The sequence below is a fragment of the Tupaia chinensis genome, unplaced genomic scaffold (genome assembly GCF_000334495.1).
Source record: "Tupaia chinensis unplaced genomic scaffold, TupChi_1.0 Scaffold000489_1, whole genome shotgun sequence".
Lineage (NCBI taxonomy): Eukaryota > Metazoa > Chordata > Mammalia > Scandentia > Tupaiidae > Tupaia > Tupaia belangeri.
The window spans coordinates 1,230,763-1,252,636 of record NW_006160001.1 but is presented as its reverse complement, the minus strand read 5'-3'; the positions used below and the strand labels follow the sequence as shown (position 1 = coordinate 1,252,636).

Sequence of the window (21,874 nt, the reverse complement as noted above, 5' to 3'; positions counted from 1 at the left end):
AAAATAGAAAGGTAAGACATTTGTGGGACACAGAAATGGTTTATTACCTGTTGATGATAACATGTATAGTATTCTCAACTGGACTGGTGTGAAATGTATTTCATATTGTGTAAATTCACTTTACAAGCTAAATGTTGTAGAGTGAATGTATTAAAAAAGTTCATGAAGAAATGGAATTGCAGTATGAGCTTATTTTGGTACAAAAAAAAATGAAACCCACACATAATGTTCTCATAATATACATTTTCCATGATCATTTTGAAGACCCCTTATATATTGTCCATGGTCAGTGAGGTCATAAACACAGAATAATAAGCTAGGAGGGGAGAGTACTCGGGCAGGTTGCAAACAAGGGCTTATATATATATATCATACACAAAATTCATAAGAAGAAAAGACACAGTTTTACCTCTACTGTTTTGTTGGCTTCTTCCGTCTAAAAGGAAAGAGAAAAATTCAGTAATCCCAGGGAGTTACATAAAATAACAAAAATAACTGTAGGTTCTCAGGAACAAGGTAAGAAAGAACCTTGTATAGCATTTCTGCTAGTTCCCCCTGCCACCCCATTTCATATGAATACTGGTTTTGAATAGATACTAGATTCATTTATTTTACATTTGTTAAAGGACACGTGAGCTCAACAGAGACAGGGAAGGAAAAGCACAATCCCCTAGTGGCGTGTGGTACACCTCAATCCATTCTCCCCCACTTCACCAACCTATTGAGATTTTGGGCACATAAAACCAGACATGTTTTTCAAGTCACTGGGATGGGGATTTGCACCACAGTCAGTCATGAGGAGTCTACCTCTCTTAACCACTAGGCTATGGGGCTAGACTGATATTGGATTTAAAGTTGTCTGTATACTCCCTAGAATCAATATGAAGCTTATGGGAAGAAAAATGAGAGCCAGGGATTGGAAATCAGAAGTGCCTAACCATAGCATTCACCCTTGCCCTATTGGGAAGAAAAGACCATACACTTCTATACTTTCTATACTTGAAGAGTCATATATTTTCCAACTCTCCAGACAGGCAATACATATACATAATATTGAATATTAACCCTTCATGTAACTTTAATAAAGTCTTTATTAGGTAGTACTTGCCTTTTTCTTCTCTTCTTCCTTTTTCTTTACATTATAAATAACTTGAAAAAGGTCTTTAAGATCGACAACTAAAGGCTCAGCCTGCAGCAAGAGAAAGCATGGTTATCAGTATTTTAACCTTATATTTTCTCCTCTTAGTCCCCTATCATTTCTGATTAATACGTATTTCTTTTTTCTATTAAAGTTTATTATTACCTTACTTTGGTTTATAAGAGAAAAACACCATTCCCACCCCCACCCAGATACATAAAAGTCAGCAGGGTTAATAAGTACTTAGACAAAAATACTTTCAAGGTTTCTGGGAGTAATTCCCTATTGTTCTACAATCAGCAATGACCTTCTAAGAAAGTGCATTCTCACAATTCTGTGTCACTCCTACATGGGTATCAGGCATTTTGTAAAGATCTCTTAGGCCAATAAAGGTAATCATTCTGGGAATCATTATTTAGCCTCCTTACATCTAATTGTTTCCAGCAAGTTTTCTACTTGAGTGAGGGACACCCCTATGCTCAACAGAGCACAGATCTGTAGGTATGCCTTAAGGCTGAGAGCTTACCTGTTGCCCTGTTTTTATGGCAAAAAACTGATGCTGGCCTTCTCCTCCACACACATAACCAAATGCCCGGTTGTCTGTCACATCACGGGCAATGAAAGAAATCTTATTTACTGGATGCTCATGCTCTATTACCTTAAAAGGGAACATAAAAATGAATTATTGACAATTCTAGAATCAATTTATAGGCTAGAAAAGCTAACCATCAGATACATATATGAAGGTGTATATGGAGACACTAAAATATTTGAAGGAAGAATTTGTTAGCCTCTGGTTGAAGACTAGAGCTGCAGTTATCCTTCTAGAAAGGACTCCAGACCAAGGGAAGAGGACAATGATGGGAAAAATCTTCCTTCTTAAAATCATGATACTTGAGAGACCAGCAATTAATGTAATGGCTACGTCGCTGGACTCCCATGTAGTCAACCACGGTTCGCGTCCCACACCCAGTGGCTTAAAACTCACGCCGGGTGCGTGTGCATGTGTGCCCAAGATCCCGAGAGGAGAATGGAGGAGAAGGGATTGTGGCATGGCCATTCCCCCTGGTGGGTGATTTCTTGCTTTCTGTCTCTCTGTCTGTCTGTGAGCACATGTGCCCTATGGCAAAAACCTCTCAAAAAAAAAAAAAAAAAAAAAAAAAAAAAAAAAGAAAAGAAAAGAAAATCATGATACTTGATTCTTCCTAAAGATACAATATAGCATGGGAAGGACTGAGTATTAGGAGAACACAAAGAGGGGACATGTAGTCCTTAAACCAACCCAAGAAAATCTACTTTTCCATCTCAAAAACAAACTTAAGTGAACAGAAAAACTAAGGAGTCTTCACAGGGATTCTTTTTTCATTTGCTTTGTTTTTAATTTGCTAGAGGGCATGTGTGCTTGCTGAAGATAGAGAGACAGCAGGAAACACCCCCTTTAAGTACTTTCTCCATTTCCCTTTTCTATTTCTCTTTTCAGGATTTTTGAAAAGGATCAAGTACACACAGGTACCTGGTGTGTTTTTCAAGCCCTTGGGTCAGGGACTCAAACCATAGTCAGCCAGGTAGGATCCTTCTCTACTATGCCACTGGCTGGCCCCACATGGATTCTTGATATTAGCTAAGAATGGCCAAGAAGCTTTCCTATAAATGGTAGAAATGAGTATCTTCACTATATTCTGGAAGTTACCAAATGCTGTGTTCAATTATTTTTCAACCTCACTCAGATGGGCCATGTCATTATTCAGGAGTTATGGTTGGCAGAGTTTATTGGCTTAGTAATGTTGTCTCTATTTTTCCTTGATCCTTTCAAGCAAGTAACAGAGTTACTTGTGAGTGACAGAATGTGTCTTGGTTTTTATTTCTAAATGTCTAAAGCCATTAAAAAGTTTATATTGCATATCTCAGAAGACTTGAGTAGAGACAATGCTTGTGAAAGAAAACCGCCACTGTTTTTTGACAGGATTGGGAAAATAAGAGTTAAGAAATGAGGGAGACTGGAGATAGCAGTCCATGATGGCCTAAGGATCCATGGACTGAGTGAGTCTGTATCAGAGTGCCAGATTTGATCATTGCATTTTGCGTAGTAGGCAGTGGGTATGGCCAGGAAGGGATGACTAGTAACTGGAAGTCCCCCCCACAGAACACTGATACAATAAAATATCATACAACAATGAAAATGAGCTACAAACAACATTTTAAGGGTCATCCATGGCATGGTAGTTAAAGTGGCTGACTGGTAATCTGAATCCTGGACCTGGCAGCTTGCTAAACAGGCCTGGTACATGTGCTGCATGCTCAAGATTCCAAAAGGAGAAATGGAGGAGATGGAATTGTGGCATGGCCATCACCATAGAGGGTGCTTTCTTACTATCTCTCTCTCTCTTGCTCTATTTCTCCAACAAGTACATAGGCCCTCTAGCAAATTAAAAAACAAAAACAGAAACAAAAGAAAACCACATCTTATAAGTGGATGAATCTAATGATGTTATGTTGAGCAGAGTAGAAAAGTCTTCTCAAAAGACCTGAAGTATGACATACCCTTGGATAAGGTTCAAAAACAAAACAAAATAAGCAGATGTGATAAAACAATAGCAATCACAAAAGATGAGTGAGGTTACATCTCAAGTAAAATGAGACTGAAGTATAGATGTATGAGTGTCACAACCAGGAGTTAGGATTAATTCTTTCAAGGAATGTGTTAATGCTTTATGACAAAATGTCTGATTCTTAGTGCCAAAGGTTCTATTCAGTGTATATAACTCATCCAGTTGTGCACCTTTTTTTTTAATGGTACTTAAAGAGTCCATCCTTTGCACATGTTGTTCTTTAGGCATTATCTTGACTCAAATAGTTAAAGACTGGTGGCTTATTTCATGATTTTGTATTTGTGTCTAATGTACGTTTTAACATGGCAGATAAAATGCATTGTGTAGCTACAGTTTTCTGGAGTCAATCTTTGAGGAATTGTTTTTCAAGTCTTCAATACATTTTTTCTTTAAATTTAAAAAAAAAGGGGATTAATTTAGTTGTGTACACCAGAGGTTCAAAAAAATTCCCAAATGATACTTAAAGGACACTTGTGTTTATAGACTTAGCTTCACATCCATGATAGAATGTGCATTTCAGAATGAAATATCTTGACTCTTCACCTCCTATTATGGCTTTTGCCTGTTACTTTGGAGATGTAATTAATATTATTGTTTTTCTCTGAAACTTTGAAAAAGACAAGAGGACCTGAAATTTAAATAGCAAATTGTTTTTCAGACTCAGATGATCAGATAGGTGTCAGCGAATATGAATTCTTACCCCAGTTTTCTCATCAATTATTTTTATCCCAGAAAGGGAAATGTTGACCCAGATCCTTTGTTTGTGTTGTCCCTGAGACCGACCAGCTGCTGCCATTCCCTGATGAAGTTGAGAAAACAAGAATTAAAATTACCCTATGATGCTTCTAATACTATAGTTTTAAAAAACAGTTCAAGTTTTCAGCAAGGTTTACCATCTCTAAAAAGGTTAATTAAACAGCAGCAAGGTTTACCATCTCTAAAAAGGTTAATTAAGAACAGAAAGATCAAATAGACTATATTAATACATTGAGCCCAGGGCATAACTTTGTTAGCTTAGGTGAACTTGATCAAGTCTCATTCTCTTGGCTTCAGAACAGTCATTGATATTGGACTAAAGAAAAAGAGAAGATCTTTTAAGGAATTGGACTAGGAAATATTTAAAGATGTTCCTTCTAGGCCCTGTATTATTTAACAAGTATTATTTATTTAATTAGTTTCACATAGTCCAGCTAATCTCTGACATATGATGGTCTGAGTTAGGATTTTTCAACTTTATGATGGGTTTATTGGAGTATTAAATGGATTTTGACTTAATGATAATTTTGATTTGTGATGGGCTTATCAGGATGTAATCCCATGATAAATCAAGGGATGAAAACTTGTGAAATTCAAGAAACAGAAGAGTTAACATTAAACCAGATTCCAATTAAAGTTCTGAAATTTATCCAAATACTCCTAAATTCTAACCTAGAGTATTCTGTGCTCTCTACATAGAGTAAGATAAATAATGCACACATTTTCACACAGCTTTTATAATCATTTAACCAGGGCAATGGTATGGGTAGACCTGTTTGTCCAAATGTTACATCTGCCAAAATGGAAAGGCATCTGGAGTTCTTCACTGAATCAAGTCTCTAGAACAGTACTCAAAATATTCAAACAGGCCTACTGCAGTGGCACGACAGTAGAGCACCACTTTGTGAGGGTGGGTTCTGGACCAACCGAAGCAGGCTGGCCACAGAAGTACATACCTGTGATGCTAGCTAACTGGAAGAGGTGAGGCTGGAAGAGGTAAATTATTGATGATAAGACCCTGTCAAGTATACATATCTTTCTAGCTCTAGCTTGCTCTCCTCTCTTTCATATAAAAAAAAAATAGGCCATTGAACCCATGATTTCTCAGAAAATGAGGTGCTACTGGATCAATGATGTAATTAGAAAAGTTTTTAAAATAATTGAGATATGGATAAGCGAGAGCTTCTAATATAATTCCCTCAATCCAATGTTAGCTTAATACATGGCCAAAGCATTCTTTTCCCTTTACCTTAAGCTTCATCATAGAATCTTGGCTCATTTTGTCCCCTCTTGCATCCGGCACATCATCAATACCAATTAGCTTGGCCTTGTATTTTACACCATCACCTTTGAACCTGGCCAAAAGATATTCATCTGTCTTTTCAGAGCCTGAGAAAAGAAATAAATACAGGGCAACATTTGCCTTTAAATGTCTTAGGCATAATGAAATATGCAGCGGAATCTCTAATCTTTAAGGAGAATAAATCTTGATTATACTACAGCTGAGCATACATGCAATATTGTACCTGGTCTTATTCTTACTTCCTTTGAGCAGAATCATGCTCCTTAATACTCTGTATGGAGTTGGTGGGGGAGGGGAATAACGCTTAGAGGTATAAAACTGACCAAATTATGAGAAACTTATGAGAGTATGTGAAGTGGGAGGTGGGAATATTCTTCACCGCAGTTTTTTTTAAGCTTTCAAAAGAATGTAAAGAGGATATTTTTCTTTAAGGAAAAAAAAATAAGCCACCACACAATTTAGGAATATTTTGAACTATCATAAGGCAAAGGGAATTGTGGATAAATTCCCTTGAAAACCATTAAGATAATTATCCCATCATTCTGACTTCTTTTGCTCCTTATAAAAAGTCTGTTCAGTTTCATTCCTACATCTAAAGCAAGTAGTCAAGGCAAGCAAGTCACCACATAGCCTTAAGCCAAAAATGATTAAGGACTCTGGCACTTTCTGAGTGGTACTTCTTGTCAAAAGGAAGGTCTAATAAAATAAAGATCTTTAAGGGGCCAGGAAGTGGTGTGGTGGTTGGGGTGCTGGATTCCTACATGGCTGACTGTGATTTGAGTCTCAGACCCAGTGGCCTGAAAATCACACTTGGGGCATGTGTGTGCACACCCCCAGTCCCCAGAGAATGGAGAAGAGATTGCGGCGTGACCATTCCCTCATGGGATGATTTCTCACTTTCCCTTTCTCTGTCTCTCTCTGGGCATCACACTCATGCTAAGGCAGAAGCCTAAACTGTACATAAATTAATTAAAAAGTCTTGATTTTTTTTTCTTTAGAAAATGGACTTCAATAAAGAAAGCAAATTACTGAAAGATAACCATGTAACAACTGATGGTTGTATTATGAACTGAACAAAATGCTATGAACATTTCCCAGCAGGACCCAAGTTAAACACAATCATAGATTCAGAGCTGTCTTGTTACAAATGAAGTACGCCCATCTCTTTGGCCCAAGTATAACTTTTCTGTACTTGAGACTACGCTGAGGTTGAAGAAAGGCAAGAGCCTTTATCCAGAATCACATTTCTTCACAGGTAACCATCTTTAGAGCCCATCACTGGCTTTAGAAGATTTGCCCATACCTTTCTTCTTCTCTTTCTTCGATGGTGCTTTTGGAGCAGCCTGTTGCTCAGGCTGACCATTGGATGTGCTTGTTTCAACTTCGTTAGACATGGTAAGAAGGCAGGCAGCAAACCCTTGCACCAACAGACACTTCGTGACACCAGGTGATCCCAGATGGAAAAGTCTCAAATGAACATAACCTACTGCAGACACCTGTAGGCAGAGTTTAGAGGCATAACGAGATCAGAACACAACAAACCCAGACTTTGTGGCCTAATTGGCCTACAACAGGTGATTCTCTTTTGTAGTTCTTTGGACTCATGTTGTTCCCTCTCTATGACACTGAACTCTGAAAGCAAGGGAGTGGGTAGGATCGTTTCCTTTGTAGTTCCCAAAATGTGCTTAATAGATTTTTTTCTTTAAGCACTTGATACTGGCAACAATTAATGATTATCCAGCTAAGCAGTTTGTATTGGAACTTTGGCATAGAAATCTGGTATTAGAGATAGAGATCAAAAACTTGCTTAGTTTCATAGCAACATAGAAATCAATTGAAGGCTGAGCCTGATAAGATTGTAAATGGCGTCTGTAACTGGTCATGGTAAATTTTAGTTCTTCACAACATTGCTTAACTGTAAAGTCAGTGACAAGGGTAGAATTATAAATTTTGTTTTGTTCATATTAGTACATACTTAAAATGTTAGGATTTTGCATATGATCTTCAGGGCCATCTAAGCATTGTATTTAAAAAAATGTTCTTCTTGTTTGTTTGGGTTTTGAGATAGGGCATGTGTGCTCACTGGAGAGATACAAAGAGAAGAAAAGTGATAAATCATTCCCCGAAGATGATGGTCATGCAACAGTCCCTTTTCCTCCATTCTCTGCTCAGAATCTTGGGCATGAACGCACATGCACCTGGTATGATTTTCTAGTTGCTGGATCTGGGACCCGAGCCATGAAGTTTGCCATTAGAAGTCCAGTGCCTTAACTACTATGAATTCCACTGGTCCCAAAGATGTCAATTGCTGACATTAACACTTACATGTGCCAGAGAAAGAGTGACTTTATGGAGTGACTGTTGTACAATTCATTCGGCAAAAAATATTTTTGTGCTGTTTTAGCATTACCATCCTTAAAACAGTGATGGTCCATGCTCTCAACACACTGCATCATGAGTTACAGTAGATAAAACAGAAAACTCAGTCATTGTAAGCACATAGAACTAAATTAACATTTCAAAAGGCCTTTCACCTCCCAAGAGTCAAAGTTTCAACCAGGCTTCAGAGAGCTCCAGTTAAGAAGGTTAACTTTCTGCAGGAACTGAAGAAAAAAGGCCAAGAAAAGCCATTTGCTGTTGCATAATCTTATTTAAGACCACCTGTGGGCTGGCACACACACCCCTACCAAAAATAGCCTCTTCATTCTATGACTATGTCACCCATTTCTTTGGGCTCCTTAATTCAAGACCAAGCCCACACTACATAAGAATATATATTGCTTGCTAGATGTTTAAAAGAATGAAAGTCTCAAGTGTTTTTCCCAGTTTAGATTTCACTTGGTTTGCTTAAACATCAACATGTTTTCCTGAAGTTCAATATTGAGTTCCTCTCCCTATGAATTTTTAAATAGCCCTTATAGTTTAACATTCTTTGCATACACATATACATACATATGTGTGTACATGCATACAATGATCAATATTGTCTGAATTGTTTAATTTGGAGATCTAGTAGTTAATTTTACTCACCTGACTGGGGTGGAATCAGGAGACAGTCTAATTACACATGAAAGTCTAATACAGTAGAAGACTCAAAGTTATACTTACTTAAAGACTCAACTGGGGGTCAGGCACCATTAGCTTTTTACTTTAACTCTAAAAAATTCATAGTAGCCCTGTAAGTATTATGATACAGAATTATTTTATTTCATTTTCCAGAGAGAAGTCAAAGTACAAGAAGAGGTTTTGTTCTGCATATCTGTTAAGTGGAAGAGCTAGGTTTCTAACCCAGACTGTCTCCAAGCCAGAGTTCCTCAATGTTACACTGACGCACCTCATCTGAGAACTTGCATTCAAGCCACAGAGATGCTGTACACCTGTGGTGTCTCCTAAAAAGATATGTCCAAGTCCTAATCCCCGAACCTTTGAATGACTCCTTATTGAGGAGAAGAGTCATTGTGATTATAATAACTTGAGAATGAGAACTACAATTCTTGGAAATCTTGAGATGAATTTAGGGATGCCCTACATCAAATGACAGATGTGCTTATGAAAGAAAGGCAAAGGGAGATCTGAGACACAGAGACACTCAGGAAATGATAACATAAAGACAGAAGCAGAGATTGGACTGGTGTAACTACAAACCAAAGAGTGCCCAGCATTGCCATAGATACCACCAGAATCAGGGATAGAAGCCTGGACTGGGTTCTTCCTCAGAGCCTCCAGCAGAAACCAATCCTACTGGCATTTTGATTTTGAATTTCTTGACTTCAGGACAGGGAGAGAATAAATTTGTACTGCTTGCAGCCACCCAGTGTGTGTTAATTTCTTATAGCATTTCTAGGAAGTGGATATAACACCTCTGTTTTGTATCCCTGATTGGAGTCAATGGTTCCCAAATGTTTCTTGGAGACATGACAAATAAATCTCCTAGTCATATCTATACTCTTCTAATATCAGGCCAACAAATATTTTCTTAATTTGGGGGAATTTGTTCCAAATCAAGCAGATATTTACCCATGTTAACAGCATTACGAAGTGCGATTAAACTCTGACTTATGGAGACATACTGGTGTGCATCCTCCTACATCGTAGCTCCTTCCTACTGGGTCTTTTTCTTTCTGAATTGCTCAGATCTCATCTTAGAAATCAGAAAACCATTTCCATGTGACTTTGTAGTCCTGATTACCACTTTTCAGTCTTTTCAGGTCGAAATTTCTTTTTTTTTTAATATTAAGAATATTTATTACAGATACTTTCTTGAAATTCTTTTTTCTTTGTTATTATTATTTTATTTATTTATATAGTATTTATTATTATTCATATATTAAATCTTCTATATAAAACTAATGGCCTCTTTACCCTCTGCCATTTCATAATGCTCTCTCTTTAAAGGACTGTCCATCTCAACTCTAGTCTTAGAACGTCTACTGCAACTATGGACACAACTCCCGGCCAAATTGAATTTTCTGCTATTCATTGTGTAGAGGGTCCTACTGTGTGTATCAGACACCTTCCCCTTCTGTAAGCCTTTTTTCCCCTCTACACTTTGCTTCGATGAGTCTTGAAGCTTCACTCCATGGCTTGTGTTCGTGGAATTAGAATGACTTGATTTTTTTTTTTTAAATACATTTTCTCTAAATATGGGAATAAAATTGGAACCTTTCCTGCTTAATCCTGTGGTGCTCTTCTTGTGCATTTTAGGACAAGGACTTATACTTTTTCATTTTGTATGTGAGAATCTTACATAGTTTGCCCTTATTTGTCATTAATTTCATTTCTTTTTACTCCCAAATACTAATCACAAGTTTTTCATGTACTTTAAAATGCTTTTGTGAGCCATCTGGGAGCATGATGGTTAAGGCAGCTGGATCCCACCTGGCCAACCACCCAGTTCAAGCCCCAGTGGCTAGAAGAACACACTGGTACCCAAAATTCCAAGAGGAGACTGGAGAAGGGATTGTGGTGTGGTCATTCGCCCTTGAGGAATGCTTTCTTACTTTCCCTCTCTCTCTCTGTTTCTCTCTCTTGGTGAGTACACATGCCCTAGAGCAAAAATTAATTTAAAAATGCTTCTGGTTTTTAACTGCTTATGTTTTCAATCTTACTGAGCTCCCCTCTTCCCACATCTATCCTCCCAGTTGTCCCTAAAAACAATAGGTAAGACTTCTCCCTGGAGCTTCTCCCATGCTCTCCTCTAACTACAAATGGCAACTTCATGGTTTTCACACTAGTTATTTAATTGTCCATCTACCTGTTGGACTATTACCTCCTTGAAAGTAGACAACCGTTGTTCCATGTCTGGTCTATAGAAGCCATCGGGTGGATGACAATGAGGACTATTGTAGCTGTGCATTTATTTCCTTGTTATTTGCATAGATTCTTATCAATTACCTATTTTTTTGTCTCGCCATATTTCCTTTTTTTATTATTTTTTCTCAGAGTTATTTATTCATGATAGAGAGCAAATTCAGATCCATGAGGAAGAGAGGGAGAGAGAGAAAAAATACCCTTAAAAGGGCCTCATTAGGGCCTGCAGGTAATGTGGTGGTTAAAGGCATTGGACTCCCACGTGGCTGACTGAGGTTTAAGTCCTAGACCTGGCAGCTTGCTTTCCCACTTTCCCTCTCTTTCTCACTCTGTCCCCCTCTAGTCATATTAAAATTAATGAAAAAATTGGGACCAGCAGTTAGCGTAATGGCTATGTCGCTAGACTCCCATGTAGTCGACCGCAGTTTGAGTCCCGGACCCAGTGGCTTAAACTCACGCTGAGTGCATGTGCGTGCCCAAGATCCCGAGAGGAGAATGGAGGAGAAGGGATTGCAGCGTGGCCATCCCCCCTGGGGGGGGCGTGATTTCTCGCTTTCTGTCTCTCTGTCTCTCTCTGTCTGGCAAGCACATGCGCCCTATAGCAAAAACCTCTCCAAAAAAAGAAAAAAAATAAATGAAAAAATAAAGTTAAATAAAAATTTAAAAAAATAAAATAAAAAGGTCTTCCTCATGCCATGATCTCCCTTTCCCAGCCCCTAGCTCCTGAGGATCCTGGGTACACACATGGCCAACATGTTTTCAGGCCGACCTAGGGATCGCCACCTGGAGTCACTCATGTGGTTTCCAGCACTGCAGCTCAGTTCGTTACTGACTATGCCACCAAGCTGGGCCCACCTTCCCTTCTAATATAAGATTGTTGCAAGTTAAATGTACATTTTTGTTTATTCCTTTAGGTAGCACAGGATTCAGATGAAACTATGACTGAATTCTATGGGCGATTAATATTGCCCAAAGATACTAATTGTTTAAATGGTGCAACACAAGTTGGGGAGAGGGTAAGAGTGAAGGATAATTGTATCTTGTTAAATGGAAGAACTGCTTTCATTGTGGGTGAATTAGCTCAAATGTGCAGTAAGGTGTGCACAAATGCTGAGTGGCTGCAGGGGTGGTTTAAATTGCTTGGGTTTCAAAATCAGCCTCTGATCCCTGGCTCTGTGATGCTTGGCCTGGGACTCTGCTTTTCCAGCTTGTTGCATGTTAGCTCTACCAACAGGGGGTGCTAGAGGGAGACTGTTAAGCTGCCGAAGGACTTGCTTATTTCTGTTTGCTTTACATGGACTTCCTCATGGCTTGCAGTGCCTGTGCATGTGATTCCAGCAGAACTTCTTCACCCCAGCAGCAAGAATGTCTCCCTATAACAGCTGAAACAATTTAATTTTCTTTTTTAATCTGACAGAGGGCACACGTGCTTGCCAGAGAGAGACAGAAAGACAGGAAAAGTGAGAAAGCATCTTTCTCATGGAGATAGTCATGCTGCAGTGCTTTCTCCTCCATTTCTCCTTTTAAGATTTTAGGCATGTACACACCTGTGCCCAGCACATTTCTTGAGCTGCAAGATCCAGGATTCTAACTGTGCTGCTGGCTATGTGGGATCCAGCTGCCTCGAACACCATGCCACCAGCCTGGCTCAGTTTTCAGTGTTTTCCACACTTACAGAACTCCCTCATTGTAATCCCCTTAGAAACAGCAGGAGCAGTCCTCCAGTGCTTTCTCTCCAGTCCTACAGGCCCTAGGTCCTCAGAGCACAGGGACATCAGCCCTAGCTGAGTAGCACTTGCTTCTCAGAAGTCTGGATATCAGCTTCATGAGATCTGTCCTCCAAGCTAATAAACTTTGGTGATTCCAGTTTCTTCTCTTTATCCCCTCAGCACTAAGGGTGGTAGTTGCTTTCTGTAGTTTGTTTACCCAGTGATGATTTAGTATTCTTTTTTTACCCACTCAGTTATCTAGCTAACAGCTTTTATCTTTACCTAGTTAATGCTTAATAATAAGGCTTTTAAAATAACTGCTGTGGGTTAGAATCTAACCCAGACAATGATAATGCTAGTCTGTTTTGATTTGCAGCTCAAGAAACCATTCTTGAAGGATACCCTAAGTGTGATAGACTTAAGGGTTTTATTTAAACATCAATCCTTAGGTGTTTTTATTTTTAACTATATTTAAGCTATTTTTGTATATTTTGATATATGCACTTTTAATTTCCTAGACCAAAAACTTTAAAAATGTATTCCAAAATAGAGCACATTCTATTCTCTTTATGGAAGGCCCCTGAAATGTGTGTGTGACTGTACTTTAAAGTTTTGCTTAGGTCAGTGCTATGCTGAGTTCAACAATGCATGTGTTGATAGCAGAGGAAAGATGACCCAGAGTCAGGTGGAATCACTGGTTGAAAAAGTAACCTGGCCGTCAGAGTTTATTGCTCAGTTTTGAAGCTTATATCATGCTTTCTTGCAGGATATTATCCTCCCACAGGGTATTATTTCTGACAGAGAAAAAAAAAACTTTAGCTTGTTAAGTTTGGCATTTTAAAATAATTGTACAGCAAGACTATTTTACAGGAATTTAAGAAGCACCACAGAGTACTTTAAGGGGTTTGGAAGAGGCAATGACAGCATGTGGGTCCAATCATAAGAGTGATACAAGACATAGTAACCTTATAGCTCAAGATCTTGTTGACCTAGTGTTAGCAGACTGGGCCAAATGGAAGGGCTCTAAGGTGGTAGGTGCTATCTTGCTCTATTTTTGCAGCAAAAACATCTTTCTTCAGACATTTAAGGACACCTTTTCACAGCACGGCAACTGCTTTAAAAGTATTTTGATCCCTTTGACTATATCTTTTCACTATCTAAGGATGAGCACCTACAAAGGACATAGAAAAAAACAGGGATAAAAAGCTTCTTTCGTATAAATTCTTTGATGAAAATGGTGTGTATGTTAAGTTTCAGGAGCTGAGTATAGGTCTCCATTGTAGTATCTCTTTGAGCCGGCAGGTGGTGTGGTAGTTAAGGGTGCTGGACTCCCACATAACAAACCATGGTTCGAGTTCCGAACCTGGTGGCTTACTTTCTCTCTCTCTCTCTCGCTCACTCACTCACTCTATCCCTCTCTGGTCAAATTAAAAATAACTAATTAAAGTTAAGGAAAATAATTCTTTTAAAAAAGAAAAAAGGGAAAAAGAAAGGTATCTCTACTCCCTGAAATGCTCAGAAGGTAAACTCTGTCCATAAGGCCTAAAATTCAAAGATCAACTCTTTAACAGAAGAAATGTTAAAAGACAAACTGAGAAATTTTAACCAAAGTATTCATCCAGTTATGCATATGCCAGAGTGATAAACACTGACCTTTGTCCCAAGATTTAAAGAACAAATCCCCCATCACAGACTTTTCTGATGCCCAGGTACTTCGGTAGAGAAAAATCAACTCAAATTCGGCATTCATATGGGTAATACTTCCAGTAATGTTGAGGAATTGTCCTTTATGTCCATAAAACCTCTAGCAGGGTTCATAATGAATAGTGTTTTAAGGATTAGGGCCTGGGAAAGGAATCTGAGGGCCAAAAGATGCCTTAGTTATTTCCTTTGATTACCTTCCAAAAGTAGGGCATTGTTGGAAAAAGTGTCTTGATTATGTTGCGCTGTGGGATCTCTTTTAATGCTCTAGTATGATAAGACATTTCTTGTAAAGGGGAAAAAGTAAGTGTAGGACAAACAGGAAGTACATAGTCTTCTCATCTGTTGGGTTTAATTCCAGGGGTACTTCTGACCAAAGAGCACAGATTTAGGAAGCATACACAAGGGGTGCTATCATAAAGCAAGCATCATAAATTAAAACTCAGCAATGTATACAAAGGGTCACATGAGCAGTTCTCTATCTAAATGTAGCTGGTTTGTTATTCTAGTTCTCAGGGACAAGCCTGTTTTCTACATTAGAAGACTGAAAAGAGACTTAAGATGACACATTTGGAAAAAAAGGAAAATCTGAAGTAATCATATATTATGGACTACTCCTTAAAGCCTCATATAAAAAGTTGCAAATGAACATTGCTATATTAATAAAATTGGCTTCCCTTTGAATAAAGAGATCTAACTTATATTATATATTTTATATAAACCTTCCTTTTAAAATGCATATTTCCCCTTTCTATGGCACTAGAATCAGATGACTAGGAGAGATTTTGGAGCTTGCAACATCTTTCTTGGTTTCTGAGAAGGTTCTGAGGGATATGTACTGGAAGACTGCATGAGTCATCTTACAATGACTATGACCTTTGCACTAATAAAAATCAGCTATAGTTTGTTTAATCCTTAAAGTGATTCATGTAACATTTCTAGTATATTTGGACCTTGAAATGCCATCATGGTTGAGAATGATCACCATTAAAATCTAGACTTTCTAGGGATAGGTTTGGGGGGCACCATCTTCTTCTCCTTTTTTTTTTTTTTTTTTTTTTTAGACTTTTGCCATAGGGTGAGTATACTTCCTAGAGATAGAAAAAGAAGAGAGACATAGAAGGAAAGTGAGAAATCACTCTCCAGGGGGGTGATTGTGCTGTAATCTTTTCTCCACTCTCCTCTTGGGATTTTGGCCACACACATACATGCACCCAGTGTGATTTTCATGTTACTTGGTCTGGGACTCAAACCACGGTCAGCCATGTGGGAGTCCAGTGCTTTAACCGCAACACAACCTATCGCTCCATGGTTGGCACCTTCTTACACTGGCTCACCCTTTTCACCAGTAGAAATGTATTGGTATTGGCAATGGTATTACTTAATGAATCCAGAGTTTGAAGCAGAAATTATGACACAAATTTGCCAGCCATCCTTCTTCCTCCACTCCGAACCTCCAAGCCAACCTTCCTACCCTAATTATACAAACTAGTCAGGAATTTGCTTGGTTGGTCTTTAACTATTGGTAAAAGGAACAACTTAAGTACCTAAAGGCAGCCCCATTTCACCAATGGTAGAGAATCTGCTTTTAATGTAAAGGGGGATGAGACAATACCTCATATACCAAGCACTTAAAACACTTCTCTCGAAAGCCCTTTGAAATAGTCTCTATTTTATGAATAATGAAATAAATACAATAACACAGGATCAATCCCTAATAAGCTGCTGAATTAAAAATTGAGCACGGTCTGTTGTTCACTTTTCTATGGTGTATTCTGTTTTTGCTTTTTTCTTTAATCTCACTCATTTTAATCTGCATTTTATAAACTGCTTTTAAGAAGTCATAATCCCATTGATTTTAACATATCAGTTAAGTTAGCAGAGTCACATAAATTAGATATGTGGCCAACATGGCTCAGCAGTAAAATACAATGCTCTCTGCATCAATCCCACAAAGTAGATTCCCAGTTCAAGTCCAGAGACCTTCCCTGAGTACCTTGGGCATATGCCTGCTCTTGATCTGGGGCTGGCTAATGCCTGAGAATGGATTGTGATATCAAGACCCTGTTGAGGGACCAGCAGTTAGTGTAATGGCTATGTCGTTGGACTCCCACGTAGTCGACCGCAGTTCACGTCCTGGACTCGGTGACTTAAAATTCACGCCCAGCGTGTGTGCGTGCGTACCCAAGATCCTGAGAGGAGAATGGAGGAGAAGGGATTGCAGCGTGGCCATCTCTCCTAGGGGTTGATTTCTCGTTTTCTGTCTCTCTGTCTCTCTCTGTCTGGCGAGCGCACGCACCCTATAGCAAAAACCTCTCAAAAAAAAAAAAAAGACCCTGTTGAGAATGTTCTCTCTCTCTCTCTTTTTCTAACTCATGAAGGAAATAAACTTTAAAAAAAAAAAAAAAACCCAAAACCTAAAAGCAACATAAACATCTTGGCTTAGAAGGTCCAGTACTTTGTACTAAAAACAGAGAACGTGCTTTCTTGTTCTTTGACTTATGTCCTTATGTCTGCCTCAGCTAAATGCCGAATTAGGACATGTGAAATATTAACCTCCAAGAAAGATCTCAGGGTCCAAGAGGGCAGCAAACACAGCCTTCACCATCTTCAAAGTAGCTTTTTGAAAATAAGTGACACTGCCAGAGATGCTGCAGCAAAGTTGCTCCGTTTCTGATATTTGATGCAGAGCCTTCCTCTCTTAATTTGATTCCTATGCTTTTCTCCTAGAATTCCTAAGGCTATTCTGTTCTGCTAAGGCCAAACTGAGAAGACAGGAAGATGTGTGCAGCCTGTTTAATCGGGGAATGAGACTGTGTTAATGCATACTGAAAATAAGTACTTAGCAGATTTCTTGCAAATGCTGACACTGCCGTAAGGGCCTCAATAATAGATCATGCCTGAGTCAATGAACTATACACAAGTTATGAATTCACAGCAAGCATGCCACATTGCTTTTAACCCTTGGAAAGGGTGCTACAAGACTTACAGAGCATATAAAACCCTAAATCGAGAAACATTCCCGTATTTTTAGAATCATGTCAGACTAGAGAGTTCTTTATAGTGTTAATTTTGGGTAGAGATAAGAAAGCATAGCAGCTGAGAGTAAGAGGCCAAGAGGCTTGGGAGTCTGACATTATCAGGATACACCATTCCTTAGTTCTATGGCCTAGGGCAACTTATCTAATATTCATTACATCATCTGTAAAATAAGAATATAGTTTGCTGAGCTGGTGTGAAAAATAAGTAAGAACTTATGTAGAGACCTTTGTGCTTAGCATATGTTAGCCATGGTTAAACCAAAGGTAGGTTTCACAGAAGCTAGGTGGTATGTAGTCCTGTATGGTATCCAGCATTGTTTTTTCACAGCAGTGTTTAAACACTTTTAGAATAACAAGGACCTTTAAGAAACAGCTAGAGGCATGGAGGATATGGTACTTTGATTAATAAAGCCCAGGTGAAAAACTGAGAGGGTTTGCCAGTAGGAAAGCCACTTCCTGCTCTACTCTGGCTTCTAAGTTGGCAGAAGGTTAAGTTTTAATGGGAACAGGACTCTTGGAACAAACTGAACTCTAAGTTACCTAAGAGAGGCTTATTCTAATGGATCTGTGGTCAAATTTATGCCTACATCACTGCCATTAATGATTTAGGACATCTACCTCATATCACCTGGGAAACTTTTACTGGGGAGCTCTTAAAATGTTGATGTTCCTTTCATGGCCAGATCAATTAAATCAGACTCTCTGGGAAAAGAGACCAAGACATCAACATATTTTAAAGATTCCCAGATGTACTGACAAGTTTGAGGTTCAATGGTTTACCTCAACAACCCTTTGTCCCCTTAAAGAAATACCAAGTGGGTTAGACTATTGAGTTGGAAGAAATCTAGGGAATAATTTGGTCACATCCTTTCATTATAAAGATTAGGAAAGAAAGAATATATGACTTGTCTAATTGTTAAATAGCTGGTTGGGGGTAGAAATGGTACCAGGAAAGATTTAGATCCTAACATGAGACTCTACTGCCTTATTCCTAGAGATTACATTTTAAAAACTGACACATGTTTTTTAAACAGGCTGTGCAAAGCCCATTACATGGAGAATGAACTAAGAATGCCTCCCATTTAGTAGATATACTAAGCAAACAACAAGAAATAGCAGAGTAATTTGAATATAGTATTTCATAAATGTTTTCTGAACCAAAAGAGAAAAGGGATTTTATATGGTTTAATTATACATTGTCACTGGATTCCTTTTAGCCTAGGTAGCAGGAGAAATACTTCGTCAAACCAGCTTATTAATGTTGATTTGGCTGCTTTGGCCAGTCTGAGACACAACTGGCAGATCAAAGAATTTCAATCTATTTCAGCACATTCTCTACTGCTTAGTGCTTAGCCTTTAAGGCTGACTTTCTTTCTTTTCATCCTTCCTTCCTATTTTTCCTTTTTTTCCCCTTCCTTCCTCCCTTCCTTCCTTCCTTCCTTCCTTCCTTCCTTCCTTCCTTCCTTCCTTCCTTTTTCCCTGGTATTATAAGACTTTTTGAGATGGCAATTCATATTTTTGATTCATGATCTGTTCTCTATTAATTTTTTTTTAATTTTGTTTTTCAAGTGTCTAAATCTGTATTAGGAATATCTCCAAGCAGAGATGAAGGGAATAGGCATCTCATATAGTGTTTAGGAAAGTTTAAGCTTTAAGGAAGCTTTATGTACCCAAATAATGCACCCACTCTATAAACTGGGCAGTTCCACTAAACTCTCTGAAAGTACCTGAAAAGTATTCATAAGTTGAATTGATGTACCAAGTATGATCAATTTTGCAATTATATTTTTACTTGGTTGGGTCAGCTATTAGCTTGAGAGCTGAAAAACACAGGAAGTATAGTCTTTGTAAGAGTATGCTCTAGCTTCCTGGCACAGCTAGACACAAGTTAATATGCTTGTATGAACAAAGACATGCATAGAGGATTGATTCTAGAGTCCCTCCTTACATTTATTCACCTACTAAGAGGATAGTGTTGTAATATCCATAGGGTCTTTAGATCATATGGAATTTTTGTCACTATGAACACATGAGGTTTGAGGTTGGATTAATTGGTGTTAGAGGGACTACCCATCTGAGCTTTAACAGCCCAGTTAATCACATATTTTCTACCCTAGTTGTCACATGACTTTCTCTAGTGTAGATGTAACAGAATAGGAAAACTAAACTTCAACCTCTCCTTTCTTCTACAAGGGGAAGGTGACATTGAGACCTTGGTTTATGAGCGCTCTACAGGTTCAAAATTACATTTCTGTCATGGCATAATACTGCTGGCATTGGATCACTTGGGTTATACTCTGCATGGTTACCCTTTTACCAAAGACCATTTGGATGTGGCTAACCAGGCAATAGTACCTGCACTCTGTATACCTCAAATGAGCTAGTAGGGAAATACAGGGGGTACAACTTGACATGGAAAACAGAATTAGGTTTCTGGTCTAGTGTGCTGTTTGCTTCAACCCAGCTTTACCAGAGCTTAGGGTCATTAAGCACTAATCCCTCTAATGATGTGCTATTTGTTTCTTTATATGTTGTCCCTTCTGAACCTGTTCCTTGGGAGTCATATAGGGAAGAGAGATTGGCAAGAAATGACTGCATCCTTGAGCTCAATTCTTAGTTTTAATTGTCACTTTGAACCACCTTATTAGTTCTTTCTCTTTCTATTTTATTTAGGAAGATATCAAGTCATTCATGAAAAAGCCATGAGTGGTTTCCATTCACTCTTAGGAAAGGCAGTTAGAAACCCATTATGGGAGAATGGATAGTAACGGGTTTTGCAGGATGGGAGAGGTTTGACAAAGGCTATTCTTTTTTTTACACTTTGGGTGTTAGTGCCCAGGTAGCTGGGAACCTGGTGAGTAAGTTCACATACATTGCTGGGAAATTGGCAATAGACTGAAGTGACTTGACATGGGTAAGAAGACACCCAGGGGGCAATTCCTTATGGGTAGAAGATGAACACTCTAAAGACTTGGGTTCAAACATCAGCATTCCTTTCCATCTAACCTAGCTAGGAAGAAATCTTGGAACTTTGATTACAGTAGCAGATGAGTAGTGGGTACAAGCACTCAGAAAGAACTATGTGACCAGAGAGTTCATGAGGATGTGACAGAACTCAGTTGAGCACTTCGTTCTGCACCCTGAGACAACACTGAAAGACCGGCAATGGCAGAACCTCATTCAGTCGCCTGACTACTTGCTTCAGTGGATGAAACCTAGGCTTTGGTAGCAGCAGAATAGCTGGTAGGGGTGTCTGCAGTGTTGCCAGATACAACATGCTGCAGTGACAATGGCATGAGGGGGCCCCACCAAGGTTTGGTATTTCTAATTTTGAAGTGATAATAAATATGAAGAAGGAAGAATTTTTTTCTTCAAAGTAAAGTGTTCATAAATAATTAGAGTGGGTGAATGGAATAAACTGGTTCTAAATTTTGAATCTAAAAGAACTCTGTTTTGTATCATTAGAAGATAAAGTAGGACACTATATATCATTCTGCTTCCCTCCCAATCTAAATCCAAGCAATTTTAGAGTTTTTAATATTTGAAAAATATGTATTATTGTGATATGGAAGCCTCTAGAATTTTCTATTGCAGGGCATCTGGGGCAGTGATTTGAAAAGCATTTGGCACTGATATAAAAATGCAATAAGTACATAAATTGTACTTCAAAGGTGGTATCTATATCCTTTTGTCTATCAGTTTCAGTCACAGAGTGCGGACACTTGGTATATATTAAGTGGGGACATACAATATCTCCCATTCATAGCCTGGCTTGCTTCACTCATCAGTAAATCTTCCATATTCTTCCACTTTCTGTCAAAAGCCAGGGTTTTTGGTTGTTTGTTTGTTTGTTGTTTCTTTTAATGATTGAATAGTATTCCACAGAGTATATGTGCCAGTTTTTCAATCCATTCATCTGTTCATGGGCATTTGGGTTGGTTCCATGTCTTAGCCATTGTGAATGGTGCCACAATAAACATTGATGTGCAAGCACTTTTCTGATTAAGAATTCTTCTGTTCTTTGGGTAGATTAAAAGGTATAGAAACATAGTAAATTGATGTAGATATCAGATATAATGTGTGAGAAAGAGTAGGGTCTGAGGAAGGACATTTAGATGAAAAATAGGGAGGCAAGGCATAAATGAGACAAAGAAATGTGGTATTGTCTGTTGAAGGTATTTTATAGTTTTATCAACTGGACTAGGAAGAAATGTTCACATGTTGAAATATTCACTTTGTAAGGTAAATAATATAATTGAATGTATAAAAGAAAATGAAATAATAACATGTAAATAAATTTTAAAAAG

At 38.4% G+C, this 21,874-nt stretch overlaps 1 protein-coding gene across 4 annotated transcripts in view; it reads right to left on the bottom strand.

Annotated features, from left to right (window-relative positions):
- DAB2 (DAB adaptor protein 2) overlaps positions 1–21,874 on the bottom strand; it is a 60,611-nt gene that overhangs the window by 18,110 nt on the left and 20,627 nt on the right. For all 4 annotated transcript variants that reach the window (XM_006156297.3, XM_006156295.3, XM_006156298.3 and 1 more), the window contains exons 2-7: positions 7,110–7,302; positions 5,753–5,892; positions 4,448–4,546; positions 1,665–1,796; positions 1,109–1,189; positions 410–436 (exon numbers count right to left, since the gene is read on the bottom strand). In XM_006156297.3, the coding sequence (XP_006156359.1) occupies positions 410–436; positions 1,109–1,189; positions 1,665–1,796; positions 4,448–4,546; positions 5,753–5,892; positions 7,110–7,200 (570 nt within the window). In that variant the 5' untranslated portion in view covers positions 7,201–7,302. The remainder of the gene's footprint in view (positions 1–409; positions 437–1,108; positions 1,190–1,664; positions 1,797–4,447; positions 4,547–5,752; positions 5,893–7,109; positions 7,303–21,874) is intronic.